At 43.8% G+C, this 20,837-nt stretch overlaps 1 protein-coding gene and 2 long non-coding RNA genes across 7 annotated transcripts; all 3 read right to left on the bottom strand.

Annotated features, from left to right (window-relative positions):
• Window positions 1-26: 26 nt before the first annotated feature.
• Window positions 27-6,480, bottom strand: LOC129819059 (uncharacterized). 3 transcript variants are annotated; one of them, XM_055875580.1, is made up of 10 exons: window positions 4,014-6,480; window positions 3,511-3,572; window positions 3,359-3,433; window positions 3,188-3,226; window positions 3,002-3,076; window positions 2,585-2,689; window positions 2,362-2,496; window positions 1,892-2,179; window positions 1,608-1,750; window positions 27-893 (listed from the first exon to the last, which is right to left on the bottom strand). In XM_055875580.1, the coding sequence occupies exons 2-10, from the start codon at window positions 3,562-3,564 to the stop codon at window positions 848-850; spliced, it is 960 nt and encodes a 319-aa protein (XP_055731555.1). In that variant the 5' UTR covers window positions 3,565-3,572; window positions 4,014-6,480; the 3' UTR covers window positions 27-847. The 3 variants fall into 3 exon arrangements, with proteins under 3 accessions (XP_055731555.1, XP_055731554.1, XP_055731556.1); XM_055875579.1 differs by having other exon boundaries at window positions 3,511-6,480; XM_055875581.1 differs by lacking the exon at window positions 1,608-1,750 and having other exon boundaries at window positions 3,511-6,477.
• Window positions 6,481-10,208: 3,728 nt separating this feature from the next.
• On the bottom strand, window positions 10,209-14,917 carry LOC129819058 (uncharacterized). Of its 2 annotated transcripts, XR_008753996.1 has the most exons (5): window positions 14,368-14,917; window positions 13,269-13,309; window positions 12,659-12,769; window positions 11,761-11,879; window positions 10,209-11,610 (listed from the first exon to the last, which is right to left on the bottom strand). It is a non-coding gene; the product is annotated as an uncharacterized LOC129819058 (long non-coding RNA). The 2 variants fall into 2 exon arrangements; XR_008753997.1 differs by lacking the exon at window positions 13,269-13,309.
• A 129-nt stretch (window positions 14,918-15,046) lies between these two features.
• LOC129819173 (uncharacterized) lies at window positions 15,047-18,559 on the bottom strand. 2 transcript variants are annotated; one of them, XR_008754033.1, is made up of 4 exons: window positions 17,659-18,559; window positions 16,560-17,066; window positions 15,950-16,060; window positions 15,047-15,160 (listed from the first exon to the last, which is right to left on the bottom strand). It is a non-coding gene; the product is annotated as an uncharacterized LOC129819173 (long non-coding RNA). The 2 variants fall into 2 exon arrangements; XR_008754034.1 differs by lacking the exon at window positions 16,560-17,066.
• Between the last annotated feature and the right edge of the window lie 2,278 nt (window positions 18,560-20,837).

The raw sequence follows: 20,837 nt of genomic DNA, 5'->3' as shown, positions 1-20,837 counted from the left end.
AATCTGTCTGACACAAATAATTGCAATTTAAAAAGCTTTATTGGAAATGCACGTTTCAAACAGCACAATTCAAGTACAGATAAGTGTAGCTACATCAGATACATGCTAATTTAGTTAAAATGTGATCCAGTCCTCCAGTCCCAGTTCATTTGCACTCTTTTGACATGCTTCAGACCAGATGCATGCTCCACTTCAGTGTACAATGGTTCTGAATTTGCATATCAATGTGTTTGAAGCTTTTACGTTCTGCATCTCTCATCTGAAGCCATATCCTCCAGGGTCTAAACAGGTGTAGATTTCCATCTCTGTGTGGGAGACCAGATATTGCAAGGAGACCAGTAAGGGGCCCTCACCTCTTCACTTTGGCCAAAGGAGACCTAAGACCCCAATACCAGTGACACTGCTCTAAGGTTGGTGCTGTCCTTTGGAGGAGACTGTGAAGACAGAGGTCTTATCTCTCTGTGGTTAATAAAGATGTCATGCCACTTATGGCATGAGTAGAGGTGTTGACCCTGCTTCTCCTGGCTATATTTCCAAGCCTAAACATGTAAATCCAACTCATTATCATAGGCTGTATGGGGATCAATATCATTTTTGTTTTGTTAATAATGCTGCATGTCTCAAAAGATAAGAATGAGACCAATATGTATTTTGCTAATCATAGTTCCTGTCTCTGAAATTACATTTGTGTGTGTTGTAGGAGTAACCAATACTCAAAATCTGTGTGTGTGTCTGTGTGTGTGTCTGTGTGTGTGTGTGTGTGTGTGTGTGTGTGTGTGTGTGTGTGTGTGTGTGTGTGTGTGTGTGTGTGTGTGTGTGTGTGTGTGTTAGAAACAGTAGTTGGCCATTATTTCTTTGAACATCTCAGTTTGGGCAGCAGCCACTGAAGAAACCTGTCAATCAAAAACCACAGGAGAATAAATAGCATTATAAACTGGGTTGTTCGAACCCTGAATGCTGATTGGCTGAAAGCCGTGGTATATTTAAGCAATAAGGCATGAGGGGGTGTGGTATATGACCAATATATCACGGCTAAGGGCTGTTCTTACACACAACACAACACCGAGTGCCTGGATACAGCCCTTAGTCGTGGTATATTGGCCATATACCACAAACCCCCAAGGTGCTCTATTGCTATTATGAACTGGTTAACAACGTAATTAGAGCAGTAAAATGAAATGCTTTGTCATACCTGTGGTACACGGTCTGATATACCACGGCTGTCAGCCAATCAGTATTCAGGGCTCGAACCACCCAGTTTATAACAGACCGTATACCACGAATATGACACAACATTTCTTTTTACTGCTCTAATTATGTTGGTAACCAGTTAATAATAGCAATAAGGCACCTCGGGGGTTTGTGGTATATGGCCAATATACCACGGCTAAGGGCTGTATCCAGGCACTCTGTGTTGCGTCGTGCTAAAGAACAGCCCTTAGCCGTGATATATTGGCCATATACCACACCTCCTCGTGCCTTATTGCTTAAGTTTGCACTTACACATCAGATAGCTGCTCTTTCTCCGCTACCTCATTCTATTTCTCTAACTCTCTAGTCTAGTATTCCCTGGTTATGTTCCACTTCTCCCTCCTCTATTTCCTCACCTCTTCCTCAGACTCTTCTTTTCCTCTTTCTTGTCCTCCTCCTTACTTTCTCCAACATTTCCCATCTGTTGTATCTTACTGGCCTTCTCTTGTTTTACTACTTTTTTGGCCTTGCCCTTCTTTTTCTTATTGACCTTCCCTTCCTGAATATTTTGGACAAGGAGATAAAGTAATGTAAGCTTATGGGTTTTCTCTTCTCTTGAGCTATACTATACTATAGAAGGACTTATGCTATACTATAGAAGGACTTAAGGCCAATATTCCCTTCTTGTATTTCCTCTCACCTGTGGGGCCACTCCAGCCATTTCCTGGAGCAGCTTCCTGCCGGTCTCGCTCAGGTTGGTGATGGGAGCCAGGCGAGGGCTGTGGCGGTATGGGAAGTTCTCTGTTCGGGGCAGAGCGATAATGACAGGGCTGAGAGGAGTCAGAGGCCTTGGGACATTTACTGGGTAGGGAGAGCCTACAGCAGAGGGCAGGGCCCGTAGGGCTTCAGCCAGTGTCCGGGGTGCTGAGGTCACAAGAGGAGAGAGGCCATTCTTGACAGATACAGGACCTGAGACCTTCCCTGGGCTCTGTCGGACCAGAAAGTAAAGTAACATATAGGAAAGTGCTATCTTCAACACAATCTGTAGAAATACCTTCTAACTACTCTATACACATTGCAGATACATGACTACACTCAATAAGTAATTACCTGCATCATTTCCAATCCCCCATGTATATATAAAAAAATATATATATATGCAGAACTTACCAGGAAGTCTGACTCATCGAAGGAGTGGAGAGACAGATCATCATCCTCGTCCATATCCCTCACGTCAAGCTTTGTCACTTCTCCATTCTCAACTTTCAGAGGTGGTGTCCTCCTTTCACGATCCTCATCATCACACTGTGTATCAGAGTCAACTAGTCAGAGACCATCCTCCTCACAGTGATGTCACTCAACAAAGCCATGGACGGTAGGGTACAACTCTTACCTCCGATTCACAGTCAGTGAAGGAGTAGATGGAAAAGTCATCAGAACTGGAGGATGAGATCACGTCATCATTTTTTCTCTCTATCAGCCGAGTCACCCTTCCAGACTGAGGAGACAGAGAAAGGCATGTACTCATGGCAGCCATAGAATACACTGGCATTAACCCTCAAGGAAATGTAGAATACGTAGGCAATCCAACATGGTTGTACAAGTACTGAGCAATACATGGGTAACTGAAAATGCAATAAATGCAACTCCCATAACATTAGGGGTGGGGCTAAAGACCTTCCATAGTATAGGATTCTTTAGCATCTCAAATGGATGATTGTCAATTCAACCAACCCAACCAAAATGGCCATATGAATCAACAGATTGATCTATCTGTTGTGTCTCTATGGGAACAGCAGAGATGTCTGACCTGGCTGAGAGGCTCTGGATTGACGCTCCATCCTTCCCCAGATGTTTGGTCCTGCCCATAGCTCACAATGATTGGCTGTTAACAGTAAAGAATGAATTCAACACTGCTTTGCTCATTTTGGCCTTGAATTGTGTATCAATAAATAATATAAGTACTGTTATGTGGTTGAATTTGAATGTAACTTACAGGCCTTTTGTGTATCTGAGGGCTCTGCACTGAAGTAGACTGTCAAGACAGCATTCAATGAGGATAGATAGGGATATCTGCATTTGCTTTAATTCTGATAACTGCAGTTTGTACATGCAGAATGCATAACTAATGTGTATGTGTTTTTGTTTCAGGTCAGATATGACTTACAGGCTTTGGCCTTCTGTGCACCTTGCCGGTTGGCCACAACACGGAATCAGGGCTGTTCACCCTCACTGGTTTCAACTGTCAACACAACACTCAATTTAAAATGTGATAATATAACAAAAACAGGACAAAACAAACAAATATTTTATATTTACCACATAAGGGCGGCGTCTTAAAGCTCTTTTTATTCTCTCATCATTACGATCCATCTTTCTTTCTGAGGGAAACATTTCCATCAATTAATTGACACAAAACACATCCTGACTCACACACACAAAGATGGCATCCCAAATGGCACCCTATTCCCTATATATGTATATTTATGTTGGGAAGGAGGTGCCCCAAAAGGCCAAAGATTACCTGCAACAACCTGAGTGAAGAAAACTATTGTACAGATTAAATCAATCTGAACAGTTTATGTAGTGATTAATTTATTGTGATTAGTGTAGTGATTAATAGTAGTGATTAATTTAATTTATTAATAAAATGACGTCATTTTAGGTCACAGCTTTATGACTGCGCATAATACGTCACAAGAAAAAGGCCTGTTTGGAGCCGGACTGGTGGCATCATCTTCTCACTGGTTGTAGCTCAATAACGAACGTGATGTGCTTAACCAGTTATATTTTTGATACCTGTTAGTATTGAACGCCCTCACCTTCTTCATGAAACTGATCTCAAGCAGAGGTCGACCCTCGCTTTTAATTCGCACCTTTTCCGTGTACCCCAGAGAATGAAAATGGTTCTTCAACCCAAAAAATCCACAACATTTTCGACAGCTTTGGCCATTCTACCGTTCTGGAGGAGATAAATGCACACTCGCGCTGGTAACGCTAGTTAGCTAGCTACTGGAGTTCGTGTAATTTATTTAAATTTGCCTTGCTAACTGCAAACAAAAATAAAGTTCTAACACCAGGAAAACTATGTGTAATATACCTCCTCGCTCTCCTGTAATTTGAAAAAACGAATTTGAATTGAATAATAAAAATAAAAAAAGCTCAACCATCATTCTTCACTTTTAATCTATATCCAACGTCACTACATTTCTCAACACATAGAACCCCCATAATGCTCTGTGGCACAACCCCAATACAACACACTAGGGCTGCATTCCCAAACACTTAAAATACACACCTTCTCCCCTCAGCCCTCAAATAAAGTGGACACTTCTGATTTAAAAAAAACAACAACAGTTTTTCACCTTAATTTAACCAGGTAAGCTAGTTGAGAACAAGTTCTCATTTAAAACTGTGACCTGGCCAAGATAAAGCAAAGCAGTTTGACACATACAACAACACAGAGTTACACATGGATTTAAAAAATATATATATTTCACCTTTATTTTACCAGTTAGGCAAGTTAAAAACAAGTTCTCATTTACAATTGCGACCTGGCCAAGATAAAGCAAAGCAGTTCGACACATACAACAACACAGAGTTACGCATGGAGTAAAACAAGCATACAGTCAATAATACAGTAGAAAAATAAGTCTATATACAATGTGAGCAAATGAGGTGAGATAAGGGAGGTAAAGGCAAAAAAAAGGCCATGGTGGCGAAGTAAATACAATATACCAAGTTAAACACTGGAATGGTAGATTTGCAGTGGAAGAATGTGCAGAGTAGAGATAGAAATAATGGGGTACAAAGGAGCAAAATAAATACAGTAGGGGGAGAGGTAGTTGTTTGGGCTAAATTATAGATGGGCTATGTACAGGTGCAGTAATCTGTGAGCTGCTCTGACAGCTGGTGCTTAAAGCTAGTGAGGGAGATAAGTGTTTCCAGTTTCAGAGAGTGGTATTCAAGAAATGCACTGGAGATGGCTGAAATTATAGACAGCATGGAAGAAATGCAGATCAGTATAGCCGAGAACAGGCTCAAGTCTGAAAAACATAACAATGTCCAGAGCTTTGTAAGTTACTCCTACTTATTGAGTGTAGTCAGGTATCTGCAATGTGTATAGTTTAGTTATAAAGTATATCTACAGATTGTTTTTAACATAGCATTTTCCTGATATTTGACTTTACTTTCTGGTCCTACAAAGCCCAGGGAAGGTCTCTGGTCCTGTGTCTGGCCACTCTCCTCTTGTGACCTCAGCACTATAGAACTTCCCATACCGCCACATGCCTCGCTTGGCCCCTATCACCAACCTGAGCAAGACCGGCAGGAAGCAGCTCCAGGAAATGGCAGGAGTGGCCTACACAGGTGAGAGGAAATACAAGAAGGGAATATGTCCTTCTACGGTATAGTATAGCTCTAGATATAGTAGCTCAAGAGAAAACCCATAAGCTTACAAACTTTATCTCCTTGTCCAAAATATTCAGGAAGGGAAGGTCAATAAGAAAAAGAAGGGCAAAGCCAAAAAACTTGTGAAGCAAGAGAAGGCCAGTAAGATGCAACAGATGGAAAATGATGGAGAAAGTAAAGACAAGAAAGAGGAAAAGAAGAGTCTGAGGAAGAGGTGAGGAAATAGAGGGAGAATTGGAACATAACCAGGGAATACTAAACTGGAGAATTAGAGAAATTGAATGAGGTAGCAGAGAAAGAGCAGCTATCTGATGTGTACATGGATATATTGTACTTTTCATAATAAAATGTATGTTAATTGTCAAAACAATTTCGTTATCGGTTTTACATTCCCTCTCCCAGTCGCAGCTTGAAGTTTGTCATGAATATTGCCCTGCAGGCAGAACTGCGCAATTTCCTCAAGATATGGCATTTTTTTTCTTTTTTTTCTCCATTTTTTTTCATAAAATTATAATATATTATTAATTTTTTCATAAAATTATATCGTTTTCTTAGCTAGCTAAGTTGTTTACCTGTTGCTAGGCAGTTGCTAGGGACATTCCTGGAAGAAGCTAGCTAGCTAACAAGGAGTGTCTAGTTGGCAGAAGAGAAGAAGGGACAAAGGGACAAAGTGGGACAAAATAAGGACAGAAGAAAAGGGAAAGGGGGGAAAAGGGACATTAAGGTGAAGCAGTCCTCTAAAGACACAAAAGACAATAATACAAGAAACAACACTTCTATTGCCTCTCCCTCTACGATACGCACTTCCGGGTTGGAGCGAGTAGTTGCATTCCGCTTTGCTCCACAGGTAGTATAACATTTCATTTCATTACAGTACAACAGTTTGATTTGTTTGATCTTAGCTGGCTACATAGCCGTCTTTGTATCCAAGATAATTGTGTAGTCTAGAGTAATTGTCGAGGTTACCTAGCCAGTTAGAGGTTACCTAGCCAGCTACACTTTCAAACAAAGTCAACAACGCAGCCACTGCTAGCTAGCCTATTTCACCAGCCAGCAGTACTATATCATTTTAGTCAATAAGATTTTTTGCAACGTAAGCTTAACTTTCTGAACATTCGAGACGTGTAGTCCACTTGTCATTCCAATCTCCTTTGCATTAGCGTAGCCTCTTCTGTAGCCTGTCAACTATGTGTCTGTCTATCCCTGTTCTCTCCTCTCTGCACAGACCATACAAACGCTTCACACCGCGTGGCCGCTGCTACTCTAACCTGGTGGTCCCAGCGCGCACGACCCACGTGGAGTTCCAGGTCTCAGGCAGCCTCTGGAACTGCCGATCTGCGGCCAACAAGGCAGAGTTCATCTCAGCCTATGCTTCCCTCCAGTCCCTCGACTTCTTGGCACTGACGGAAACATGGATTACCACTGATAACACTGCTACTCTTACTGCTCTCTCCTCGTCTGCCCACGTGTTCTCGCACACCCCGAGAGCTTCTGGTCAGCGGGGTGGTGGCACTGGGATCCTCATCTCTCCCAAGTGGACATTCTCTCTTTCTCCCCTGACCCATCTGTCTATCGCCTCCTTTGAATTCCATGCTGTCACAGTTACCAGCCCTTTCAAGCTTAACATCCTTATCATTTATCGCCCTCCAGGTTCCCTTGGAGAGTTCATCAATGAGCTTGACGCCCTGATAAGTTCCTTTCCTGAGGATGGCTCACCTCTCACAGTTCTGGGTGACTTTAACCTCCCCATGTCTACCTTTGACTCATTCCTCTCTGCCTCCTTCTTTCCACTCCTCTCCTCTTTTGACCTCACCCTCTCACCTTCCCCCCCTACTCACAAGGCAGGCAATACGCTTGACCTCATCTTTACTAGATGCTGTTCTTCCACTAATCTCATTGCAACTCCCCTCCAAGTCTCCGACCACTACCTTTTATCCTTTTCCCTCTCGCTCTCATCCAACACTTCCCACACTGCCCCTACTCGGATGGTATCGCGCCGTCCCAACCTTCGCTCTCTCTCCCCCGCTACTCTCTCCTCTTCCATCCTATCATCTCTTCCCTCTGCTCAAACCTTCTCCAACCTATCTCCTGATTCTGCCTCCTCAACCCTCCTCTCCTCCCTTTCTGCATCCTTTGACTCTCTATGTCCCCTATCCTCCAGGCCGGCTCGGTCCTCCCCTCCTGCTCCGTGGCTCGACGACTCATTGCGAGCTCACAGAACAGGGCTCCGGGCAGCCGAGCGGAAATGGAGGAAAACTCGCCTCCCTGCGGACCTGGCATCCTTTCACTCCCTCCTCTCTACATTCTCCTCTTCTGTCTCTGCTGCTAAAGCCAATTTCTACCACTCTAAATTCCAAGCATCTGCCTCTAACCCTAGGAAGCTCTTTGCCACCTTTTCCTCCCTCCTGAATCCTCCTCCCCCTCCTCCCTCTCTGCTGATGACTTCGTCAACCATTTTGAAAAGAAGGTCGACGACATCCGATCCTCGTTTGCTAAGTCAAACGACACCGCTGGTTCTGCTCACACTGCCCTACCCTGTGCTTTGACCTCTTTCTCCCCTCTCTCTCCAGATGAAATCTCGCGTCTTGTGACGGCCGGCCGCCCAACAACCTGCCCGCTTGACCCTATCCCCTCCTCTCTTCTCCAGACCATTTCCAGAGACCTTCTCCCTTACCTCATCTCGCTCATCAACTCATCCTTGACCGCTGGCTACGTCCCTTCCGTCTTCAAGAGAGCGAGAGTTGCACCCCTTCTGAAAAAACCTACACTCGATCCCTCCGATGTCAACAACTACAGACCAGTATCCCTTCTTTCTTTTCTCTCCAAAACTCTTGAACGTGCCGTCCTTGGCCAGCTCTCCTGCTATCTCTCTCAGAATGACCTTCTTGATCCAAATCAGTCAGGTTTTAAGACTAGTCATTCAACTGAGACTGCTCTTCTCTGTGTCACGGAGGCGCTCCGCACTGCTAAAGCTAACTCTCTCTCCTCTGCTCTCATCCTTCTAGACCTATCGGCTGCCTTTGATACTGTGAACCATCAGATCCTCCTCTCCACCCTCTCCGAGCTGGGCATCTCCGGCGCGACCCACGCTTGGATTGCGTCCTACCTGACAGGTCACTCCTACCAGGTGGCGTGGCGAGAATCTGTCTCCGCACCACGTGCTCTCACCACTGGTGTCCCCCAGGGCTCTGTTCTAGGCCCTCTCCTATTCTCGCTATACACCAAGTCACTTGGCTCTGTCATATCCTCACATGGTCTCTCCTATCATTGCTATGCAGACGACACACAATTAATCTTCTCCTTTCCCCCCTCTGATAACCAGGTGGTGAATCGCATCTCTGCATGTCTGGCAGACATATCAGTGTGGATGACGGATCACCACCTCAAGCTGAACCTCGGCAAGACGGAGCTGCTCTTCCTCCCGGGGAAGGACTGCCCGTTCCATGATCTCGCCATCACGGTTGACAACTCCATTGTGTCCTCCTCCCAGAGTGCTAAGAACCTTGGCGTGATCCTGGACAACACCCTGTCGTTCTCAACTAACATCAAGGCGGTGACCCGTTCCTGTAGGTTCATGCTCTACAACATTCGCAGAGTACGACCCTGCCTCACGCAGGAAGCGGCGCAGGTCCTAATCCAGGCACTTGTCATCTCCCGTCTGGATTACTGCAACTCGCTGTTGGCTGGGCTCCCTGCCTGTGCCATTAAACCCCTACAACTCATCCAGAACGCCGCAGCCCGTCTGGTGTTCAACTTTCCCAAGTTCTCTCACGTCACCCCGCTCCTCCGCTCTCTCCACTGGCTTCCAGTTGAAGCTCGCATCCGCTACAAGACCATGGTGCTTGCCTACGGAGCTGTGAGGGGAACGGCACCTCCGTACCTTCAGGCTCTGATCAGGCCCTACACCCAAACAAGGGCACTGCGTTCATCCACCTCTGGCCTGCTCGCCTCCCTACCTCTGAGGAAGTACAGTTCCCGCTCAGCCCAGTCAAAACTGTTCGCTGCTCTGGCACCCCAATGGTGGAACAAACTCCCTCACGACGCCAGGTCAGCGGAGTCAATCACCACCTTCCGGAGACACCTGAAACCCCACCTCTTTAAGGAATACCTAGGATAGGATAAAGTAATCCTTCTAACCCCCCCCCCCCCCCTTAAAAGAGTTAGATGCACTATTGTAAAGTGGTTGTTCCACTGGATATCATAAGGTGAATGCACCAATTTGTAAGTCGCTCTGGATAAGAGCGTCTGCTAAATGACTTAAATGTAATGTAAATGTAATGGCAGCTGCTAAGTCAAAACTGGCTATATTGTAAATATTTGTGGAAAATAATTGTGTTTTATGGTCTTAATTTAAGGTAAGGATTAGCAGTGTGGTTAAGGTTAGGTTTCAAATCAGATATTATTACTTTATGCCTGTGCCAGCTTGTGACCACTTTGCAGAACTGCCGCCAGGGCAAGATTCATGACAATAAATGCCAAACTGCATCCCAGTCATCCTCTCCCTATCTTTACAAGGCTGCAGAACATGCAAGGATTGTCTCATAACCCGCAGTCCCCAGGCGGGTGGGTTGCAGACAGGTTCAATAAAGTGACAACAATAGGCTACATAACAAAATCCATAAATGTATAATTATTGTGAAATTTACACTAAGTGTACAAAACATTAAAGGACACCTGCTATTTCCATGACAGACTGACCAGGTGAATCCAAGTGAAAGCTATGATCCCTTATTGATGTCACTTGTAGATGAAGGGGACAGGGCAGGTTAAAGAATGATTTTTAAGCCTGGAGACATGGATAGTGTGTGTGCCATTCAGAGGGTGAACGGGCAAGACAAAAGATTTAAGTGCCTTTGAACGGAGTATGGTAGTAGGTGCCAGACACATCGGTTTGTGTCAAGAACTGCAACACTGATGGGTTTTTCACGCTCATGTTCCACCAACCAAAGGACATCCAGCCAACTTGACAACTGTGGGAAGCATTGGCATCAACATGGGCCTGCATCCCTGTGGAACACTTTCAACACCTTGTAGAATCCATACCCTGATAAATTGAGGCTGTTCTGAGGACAAAAGGGGGTGGATGGGCTAACTAAATATTAGGAAGGTGTCCTTATTATTTTGTACACTCAGTGTATAACCTATAGGCTACACTGCGCAGCTAGGTAAAGGTACTATCTTTACCAGCATCATAAAAGCTGATATTATTTCATGGGCCTATTGCAACGAAGAATGGCCACTAGAATATTGCCAGTTCATATTCATAACTAAAAGTTCACCTAATTTTACCTTCTGTTATAAAGACCATATTCAAATAAATAAAAACAAAAATAAAAAACGAAAATAAATAAAAACCCTCCCCTAACCAGGATGACGCTGGGACAATTGTGCACCAATCCATGGGTCTCCAGGTCGCAGCAGGCTGCGACAGAGCCTGGACTTGAACCAGGATCCATCCCACAGCTAGCATTGAATTGGAAGTTTCAGACAAAAATAAAATTGCTAAGAATTGTGTAGTCTTTTTATCTATTGGTAACAGGGTTGACGTGTTATTTTTTTTTTTATTTCACCTTTATTTAACCAGGTAGGCTAGTTGAGAACAAGTTCTCATTTTCTCATTTGCTCGACACACTAAGTTTTCCACCACAAAACAAAAAAACACAAAAAAGAACAGAACTAGCTCACAAGCTCAACTAGGACCTGCATTTTAGAGCTATGTCTAAAAAGCTTTTTGTCTTTTACAACACTCCCATTCACCTGTGTGAACTTCAGCTTCGTGGCATGCTAGCCTTTTACTGGCTGCGGAGAGCCTTGTATGTTTGCATTTTGCTGAGCACCAGGTTTTTATGTCTTTACAAGTTCTTTTTTTGAGAGCTGGCTCTGACCCATAACAGGCAACCCTCTTTGCCGGGAACCTTCTTTAGCACTACATTTTCCCAAATGCTTCCAAACTGATGCTCTCTCACAGCTGCTCTTAGGCCTCTTGGGTTGAGAAGTCATTCTCCAAACCTAATCGCAAACAAAGGAAAGATTAAAACACATGATGGTCCAACACAATAGGGGAGGGGGGCATAGGGAAGGTAAGGGAGAGGAGATAAAAAGAAAAGACTTCCTCCGTGTCAGGTAAGCAGTCTCAAAGTGTACCCTCACCAAACTTACCGGACTGAGTGAGTTCTGAACATCTCTCGCTGTCCTCTGATCCTGCGTCCAAGTCTTCTTGGGTCTCTTTCTGGTGTCTGTCTTGACTCTTTAGTGCGTTTTTTCAGTTCTTTCCCAGGCTTGAATGAAAAACACAAAAAGATGGAACATACATAAGAGTAACAACAAATCCACATATTAGCAAGCAACGACATTACATTTTTGTTCAGATATCACTCAGCCTGGTAAGTTTGACGGTAGACTGCGGCTGATCCCTTGCTTTACGAAAGCAGCCGGTGTCTACCGTCACAAATTTACCAGGCCGAGTGAGTTCTGAACACCTGTCACTCGAGCTTTCGCTGTCAGGTTCATATTCACTGATGCAGCCGGTGCCACTCAGCTGGTGTTTTGTATCATATTTGTATAACGGCTGATGAATCTATGATTTTTTTTTATCAGTGTAACTTCCGGATAGTTGCTGATTGAAAATACAATCTACATAAGACATTCTAAATCAGCAGGTTTTGCATTGGTGGAGTTGTGGCTTGCTTGGTGACATCCCCAGGTGGTCTAAGATAATAGACCAATAACAAAGAGTTTGAGATCTCTCTGCCAATAACAGCTAATTGAGGCTACATTTCCCTCCCATTAGTGGATTGATTCATGTTTAACCATGTTTTGAGGCTATATAGTGTTTGTTTACATTTTGTTTACCCACATTGAAGTAAAACATGCTTATATGTTGAGTTCTGATGGGGTACAACAGTTGAACTAAGCTCATGAGGCATTATAAGTTATATTCTTGAAGAATCAATGGTTATATATCATTAAATTGCATGTCCAAAAATTTATTTTGCAACTGCCGATTGCCAATTTAAAATGCAGGAAATGGGGGGGTGGTTGACGGTTGGCTACATACCTTGGCACGAGAGATTCCTGCTTTTATCCATGTTCTTGTAGCGGGTTTCTTATGTACCACAGGAGAAATGAAGAGCGACACCACGGCTGTCTTTTAGGCTTTTATGTTGATCTGCAATAGTATTGTGAAAAGACAGGAACACATCAGTCTCCAATGCACCATCTGACAAGATGTTCTATACAGGAGCATGAAGAAAGGCAAAACACATATCCTGTCTCACATCCCCAATACATTGCTAGGTGCTTTCAGTGTTGACAGTACCAAAATACAACAACTCATGTACAAAAAACACTGCAACATAAACAAGTTACAACGTGAAATCGCCTATATTCCATTCAGACATTAGAGGACCAAACTACATCTCCCATAATGCAACGCCAACACCAGTCGGCAGCTTAGCTAACCGTCTGCATCACAGAAAGGCATGCTAGCTAGCAACAGCAGCACTTTTAGCACTCTGTAAACTACATTAATAACAACAATAAAACTCTGAGTGACATGTTTCAATAGCCTCACACCCCCTTATAACAATATCTACAGCATTAACCTTGGGGTGTTTTATTTATTTCACGTTATGGAGTTCTACAAAGGAGTAATCTACAACACATACTTTTCTCTCTCCGTGTTTTCTCGGACCGAGGAGAGCGGGAGCTACGGGTAGTACCAGGGTGTTAGTAGGTGACAAGCACACGGATGAAATAAAATACATTTAATGAAATAAAACCCGAAGATGTTGACATCATTCAGCTCCTGTAGCTGCCTACCTAACATCAACAGGCAGCACCAGTAGCGTAACAATTAAAAATCGACACCAAAAGTAAAGTTCCTTGCGATCATAGCGATCTGACTCCCCCCCTCTGTCTGAACTTGGAATATTCCTGTTCGCGGGCTTTGGCCACTGACCCTCAACCTGGTTGTTCTGTTCTGCGTTGTGTACTATTCTAATAATTGGAAGTTTGATGGAATAACCATTTTAACTCTACTACATTCTGACGAGAACAATTTTAAAATAGACATGTCTTTAATAAATGTATAGTATGACAGATTACCTATGGCAGCAACAACTGTCTCTGCCAATCAAACCTTCCCTTCTAGCACCGCACTGTCTCTGCCAGTCCTGCGGCAAACAAAACATATTTTCACAAAATAAAGAAATGTATTTGGACCATCCGGATATCCATATTTGAATAGTGAAATATTCCAAATGCCTATCCCTAGCTGCCATTTCAAAATACAATCACCTCTAAACAAAATGTCTCACATTGTGACTTGCGCAAATAACTCGTCCTGCCACAGGAAAGCTAACGTTGCCGAGCTAGGACCACATTTGCAATACAATTCAGCTAGCTACCAGTAGCTAGTTTAACATTACTCGTATGGAATTTAACATTATGCACAACACAAAATTCTTTCATATGAGAACATCTAAAACATCATAGCAAATATAAGCAATGCAATAATAATCAATTCCGGGATGTATAAATGTCTACTCCAGCAACCTTTAGCAGCTAGCCGGCTAATTAACCTATCAGTATAGCCAGGAAAAATGCTGCTAGCTAGCTAACATAATGCTTCACCATAGCTAATACTTTTCCATGCATCGACGAAATGTAGCCCGCTACAACTACATTGGCCGAGTTATTGTTGAATAATAACGAAGCTTGGTAAATTAATTTAAAATAATATACTAGTAACTTCAAAATACTTACAGCTGAAATGCACTGCTGTTTTCTTTGTGAGCATGGTGAGCTGGAGAAAGCCGCATCCACATGTAGAGTTGTGGGGGATGGGACAAGTTCCCCAAATAGACCCTGCCTTTGGATCAGGTTTGAATTCCCCCCGCTAGTGGTCCTTGTTGGGTTTGGGGAGGGGAAGCTGATCCTAGATCTGTATCTAGGGGAAACTTCGCCCCAGCACATGCAAAGAGAGATGGGGGGAAGGGGAGGAGAGAGAGCGTCCCTCTCAGGATTGACAGATCATATACAAGCTCTACCAGTAAGAAATGAGTTTCAGAATATATTACCTTTAGCAGATCTAATGTCTTCATTTGCTCCATTTCATTAGTCTTGTTGATTGATTGCTGATATATAGTTTCACAGAAAAGATGGTGTTGATGAAGAGCATCCATCCCGTTTGTAATACACCCTGCATACCACTGCTGGCTTGCTTCTGAAGCTAAGCAGGGTTGGTCCTGGTCAGTCCCTGGATGGGAGACCAGATGCTGCTGGAAGTGGTGTTGGAGGGCCAGTAGGAGGCACTCTTCCTCTGGTCTAAAAAAAAAAATATCCAATAGGGGAGGGGGGCATAGGGAAGGTAAGGGAGAGGAGATAAAAAGAAAAGACTTCCTCCGTGTCAGGTAAGCAGTCTCAAAGTGTACACTTACCGGACTGAGTGAGTTCTGAACATCTCTCGCTGTCCTCTGATCCTGCGTCCAAGTCTTCTTGGGTCTCTTTCTGGTGTCTGTCTTGACTCTTTAGTGCGTTTTTTCAGTTCTTTCCCAGGCTTGAATGAAAAACACAAAAAGATGGAACATACATAAGAGTAACAACAAATCCACATATTAGCAAGCAACGACATTACATTTTTGTTCAGATATCACTCAGCCTGGTAAGTTTGACGGTAGACTGCGGCTGATCCCTTGCTTTACGAAAGCAGCCGGTGTCTACCGTCACAAATTTACCAGGCCGAGTGAGTTCTGAACACCTGTCACTCGAGCTTTCGCTGTCAGGTTCATATTCACTGATGCAGCCGGTGCCACTCAGCTGGTGTTTTGTATCATATTTGTATAACGGCTGATGAATCTATGATTTTTTTTTATCAGTGTAACTTCCGGATAGTTGCTGATTGAAAATACAATCTACATAAGACATTCTAAATCAGCAGGTTTTGCATTGGTGGAGTTGTGGCTTGCTTGGTGACATCCCCAGGTGGTCTAAGATAATAAACCAATAACAAAGAGTTTGAGATCTCTCTGCCAATAACAGCTAATTGAGGCTACATTTCCCTCCCATTAGTGGATTGATTCATGTTTAACCATGTTTTGAGGCTGTAAACAAACATATAGTGTTTGTTTACATTTTGTTTACCCACATTGAAGTAAAACATGCTTATATGTTGAGTTCTGATGGGGTACAACAGTTGAACTAAGCTCATGAGGCATTATAAGTTATATTCTTGAAGAATCAATGGTTATATATCATTAAATTGCATGTCCAAAAATTTATTTTGCAACTGCCGATTGCCAATTTAAAATGCAGGAAATGGGGGGGTGGTTGACGGTTGGCTACATACCTTGGCACGAGAGATTCCTGCTTTTATCCATGTTCTTGTAGCGGGTTTCTTATGTACCACAGGAGAAATGAAGAGCGACACCACGGCTGTCTTTTAGGCTTTTATGTTGATCTGCAATAGTATTGTGAAAAGACAGGAACACATCAGTCTCCAATGCACCATCTGACAAGATGTTCTACACAGGAGCATGAAGAAAGGCAAAACACATATCCTGTCTCACATCCCCAATACATTGCTAGGTGCTTTCAGTGTTGACAGTACCAAAATACAACAACTCATGTACAAAAAACACTGCAACATAAACAAGTTACAACGTGAAATCGCCTATATTCCATTCAGACATTAGAGGACCAAACTACATCTCCCATAATGCAACGCCAACACCAGTCGGCAGCTTAGCTAACCGTCTGCATCACAGAAAGGCATGCTAGCTAGCAACAGCAGCACTTTTAGCACTCTGTAAACTACATTAATAACAACAATAAAACTCTGAGTGACATGTTTCAATAGCCTCACACCCCCTTATAACAATATCTACAGCATTAACCTTGGGGTGTTTTATTTATTTCACGTTATGGAGTTCTACAAAGGAGTAATCTACAACACATACTTTTCTCTCTCCGTGTTTTCTCGGACCGAGGAGAGCGGGAGCTACGGGTAGTACCAGGGTGTTAGTAGGTGACAAGCACACGGATGAAATAAAATACATTTAATGAAATAAAACCCGAAGATGTTGACATCATTCAGCTCCTGTAGCTGCCTACCTAACATCAACAGGCAGCACCAGTAGCGTAACAATTAAAAATCGACACCAAAAGTAAAGTTCCTTGCGATCATAGCGATCTGACTCCCCCCCTCTGTCTGAACTTGGAATATTCCTGTTCGCGGGCTTTGGCCACTGACCCTCAACCTGGTTGTTCTGTTCTGCGTTGTGTACTATTCTAATAATTGGAAGTTTGATGGAATAACCATTTTAACTCTACTACATTCTGACGAGAACAATTTTAAAATAGACATGTCTTTAATAAATGTATAGTATGACAGATTACCTATGGCAGCAACAACTGTCTCTCCCAATCAAACCTTCCCTTCTAGCACCGCACTGTCTCTGCCAGTCCTGCGGCAAACAAAACATATTTTCACAAAATAAAGAAATGTATTTGGACCATCCGGATATCCATATTTGAATAGTGAAATATTCCAAATGCCTATCCCTAGCTGCCATTTCAAAATACAATCACCTCTAAACAAAATGTCTCACATTGTGACTTGCGCAAATAACTCGTCCTGCCACAGGAAAGCTAACGTTGCCGAGCTGGGACCACATTTGCAATACAATTCAGCTAGCTACCAGTAGCTAGTTTAACATTACTCGTATGGAATTTAACATTATGCACAACACAAAATTCTTTCATATGAGAACATCTAAAACATCATAGCAAATATAAGCAATGCAATAATAATCAATTCCGGGATGTATAAATGTCTACTCCAGCAACCTTTAGCAGCTAGCCGGCTAATTAACCTATCAGTATAGCCAGGAAAAATGCTGCTAGCTAGCTAACATAATGCTTCACCATAGCTAATACTTTTCCATGCATCGACGAAATGTAGCCCGCTACAACTACATTGGCCGAGTTATTGTTGAATAATAACGAAGCTTGGTAAATTAATTTAAAATAATATACTAGTAACTTCAAAATACTTACAGCTGAAATGCACTGCTGTTTTCTTTGTGAGCATGGTGAGCTGGAGAAAGCCGCATCCACATGTAGAGTTGTGGGGGATGGGACAAGTTCCCCAAATAGACCCTGCCTTTGGATCAGGTTTGAATTCCCCCCGCTAGTGGTCCTTGTTGGGTTTGGGGAGGGGAAGCTGATCCTAGATCTGTATCTAGGGGAAACTTCGCCCCAGCACATGCAAAGAGAGATGGGGGGAAGGGGAGGAGAGAGAGCGTCCCTCTCAGGATTGACAGATCATATACAAGCTCTACCAGTAAGAAATGAGTTTCAGAATATATTACCTTTAGCAGATCTAATGTCTTCATTTGCTCCATTTCATTAGTCTTGTTGATTGATTGCTGATATATAGTTTCACAGAAAAGATGGTGTTGATGAAGAGCATCCATCCCGTTTGTAATACACCCTGCATACCACTGCTGGCTTGCTTCTGAAGCTAAGCAGGGTTGGTCCTGGTCAGTCCCTGGATGGGAGACCAGATGCTGCTGGAAGTGGTGTTGGAGGGCCAGTAGGAGGCACTCTTCCTCTGGTCTAAAAAAAAAAATATCCCAATGCCCCAGGGCAGTGATTGGGGACACTGACCTGTGTAGGGTGCCGTCTTTCGGATGGGACGTTAAACGGGTGTCCTGACTCTCTGAGGTCGTTAAAGATCCCATGGCACTTATCGTAAGAGTAGGGGTGTTAACCCCGGTGTCCTGGCTAAATTCCCAATCTGGCCCTCAAACCATCATGGTCACCTAATAATCCCCAGTTTACAATTGGCTCATTCATCCCCCTCCTCTCCCCTGTAACTATTCCCCAGGTCGTTGCTGCAAATGAGAACGTGTTCTCAGTCAACTTACCTGGTAAAATAACGGTAAAATAAAATAAATAAATTAAAATAGACATATAGTTCATACTGATGGTCCTACCCATCACCCACTTCACTCCATTAACCCTAAACTTGCTGCTCACATGGTGGTTTGTCTAAATGTATTTGACTTTAGTTTAGGTAAGGTTAAGAAGGTAAAGATTGTGTTTGGCTGTGTCGGGAGCACTAGTGGCAATGCTGCCTCACACAGATCACACATTGCCCTATATAAGTATATATTGTAGCAAGCTTAACCCAACACTTAACACCTTCTGATCTCTTGGGGTAATGGATAAAGTGTTGGCTTGCTAGTGTAACGGATGTGAAATGGCTAGCTAGTTAGCGGGTACGCGCTAGTAGCATTTCAATCAGTTACGTCACTTGCTCTGAGACTTTAAGTAGGGTTGCCCCTTGCTCTGCAAGAGCCGCGGCTTTTGTGGAGCGATGGGTAACGACGCTTCGTGGTTGACTGTTGTTGATGTGTGCAGAGGGTCCCTGGTTCGCGCCCGTGTCGGGGCGAGGGGACGAAGTAAAGTTACAACTGTTACACTAGTCACTGGACCGGGGTTCCAGTCCCAGTTGGAGCTACCCCCAAATTTGTTACATTGGTATCAGAAGTAGGATAGTGCCTGTGAAGCCATCAAAGATGTGTACACATGAGAGACTTGCTATAAAGAAGTGTGGGGGCATGCTCTCCCCAATGAAGCAGGTAATGTAGCAACCTTAATCCAACACCGAGCGACCTCAACGAAAGGTTTGGACATCTTGGCGTAGCACTTAAGGTGTTGGCTTGACAGTTGATGGACCCAGGTTCAAAACCTGTTTGGGGCGAACGCCTGAATTCACTAAAATATATTTGTTTGCCTACGGGCAGGGAGACCTGGGTTTGAGACAAAAGGGGCATTACACCATTGCTGTTTGCAAAAAAAACACTACATTGGTGGTAGTGGAATTGTGCTTTGGGAGAGGTGTGCATATTTCATGGGCAGGATCTGTACCCGGGCCTCCCATGGGAAAAACCAGTGGCTTGACCATTAGACCAAGATGTAATGCCCTCTTGAGCTGAGGGTGACACTGATATTAAACTTACAGGCAGGACTACCTCATTACCAGATCATGACACACGCACATGGGATAGTGCAAAGGGAACTTTGCCTAGGACGCCCATGCCAGGTCGCAGTTGTAAATGAGAACTTGTTGTCAACCAGCCTACCTGGTTAAAAAAATTACAAAGTTAGGTGGAAGATAGAGAATTAGTCCAGTAACTGAAAGGTCACTGGTTTGAGTCCTGAGGCAGGCAACAAAATGTGGAATTTGATCTGAACTGGCAGATCTGTGACCAAACCCTTAAGAAAAACAATTTCCTTTTGTTCCCCGTAACATGGACTTAAAGTTGTACTGGCGCCAGAGAGGATGGCTGACGTTTTATTGGCTCTTAACCAACCATGCTATTTTGTTAGTTTTTTCGCATTGTTTGAAATTTATTCTGTACATAATGTTGCTGCTACCGTCTCTTATGACCGAAAAGAGCTTCTGGACATCAGAACAGCTGTAACGATTGTCTAGCTCGGACGAGGAGAGGAGAGAGGGATCGGAAGACCAATGTGCAGCGAGGTATGATGACATAATGATTTATTAGACAAGACGAACACTGACACGAAATACACTTGATAATTCTACAAAACAACAAACGACGTAGACGCACCTGAACATATGAACTTACATGACACGAAGAACAGACTACATACACCGAACAAACGAACAAACAAACCGAAAACAGTCCCGTGTGGCGCAACGTACATAGACACAGACACAGGAGACAACCACCCACAACAAACAATGTGAAACAACCTACCTTAATATGGCTCTCAATCAGAGGAAACGCCAAACACCTGCCTCTAATTGAGAGCCATACCAGGCAACCCATTAACCCAACATAGAAAACACATAACATAAACTACCCACCCAAACTCACGCCCTGACCAATTAAACACATACCAAACAACAGAAAACAGGTCAGGAACGTGACAGAACCCCCCCCCCCCCCCCCTCAAGGTGCGAACTCCGGGCGCACCCCTAAAACTCAAGGGGAGGGTCTGGGTGGGCATCTGTCCGCGGTGGCGGCTCCGGCGGTGGACGAGGACACCACTCCACCACTGTCTTTGTCCCCCTCCTTAGCGTCCTTTGAGTGGCGACCCTCGCCCCCGACCATGGTCCAGGAACCTTCACTAAGGCCCCTCCTACATAGAGGAGACAACTCAGGAACGAGAGGTAGCTCAGGACAGAGAGGTAGCTCAGG

This window comes from Salvelinus fontinalis, chromosome 21 (genome assembly GCF_029448725.1).
Source record: "Salvelinus fontinalis isolate EN_2023a chromosome 21, ASM2944872v1, whole genome shotgun sequence".
Classification (NCBI taxonomy): Eukaryota; Metazoa; Chordata; class Actinopteri; order Salmoniformes; family Salmonidae; genus Salvelinus; species Salvelinus fontinalis.
This window is presented reverse-complemented; position numbering and strand designations above follow the sequence as displayed.

What these genes read in the sequence shown, in the direction of transcription:
- LOC129819059 (XM_055875579.1), bottom strand. Translation starts at nt 3,591, where the DNA reads ATGGAAATGTTTCCCTCAGAAAGAAAGATGGATCGTAATGATGAGAGA. An exon ending in TCGATGAGTCAGACTTCCTG is followed by an intron (nt 2,180 to 2,361) that starts GTAAGTTCTGCA and finishes CTGGTCCGACAG; the next exon opens with AGCCCAGGGAAGGTCTCAGG. An exon ending in AAGAAGAGTCTGAGGAAGAG is followed by an intron (nt 894 to 1,607) that starts GTGAGGAAATAG and finishes TTTGATTGACAG; the next exon opens with GTTTCTTCAGTGGCTGCTGC.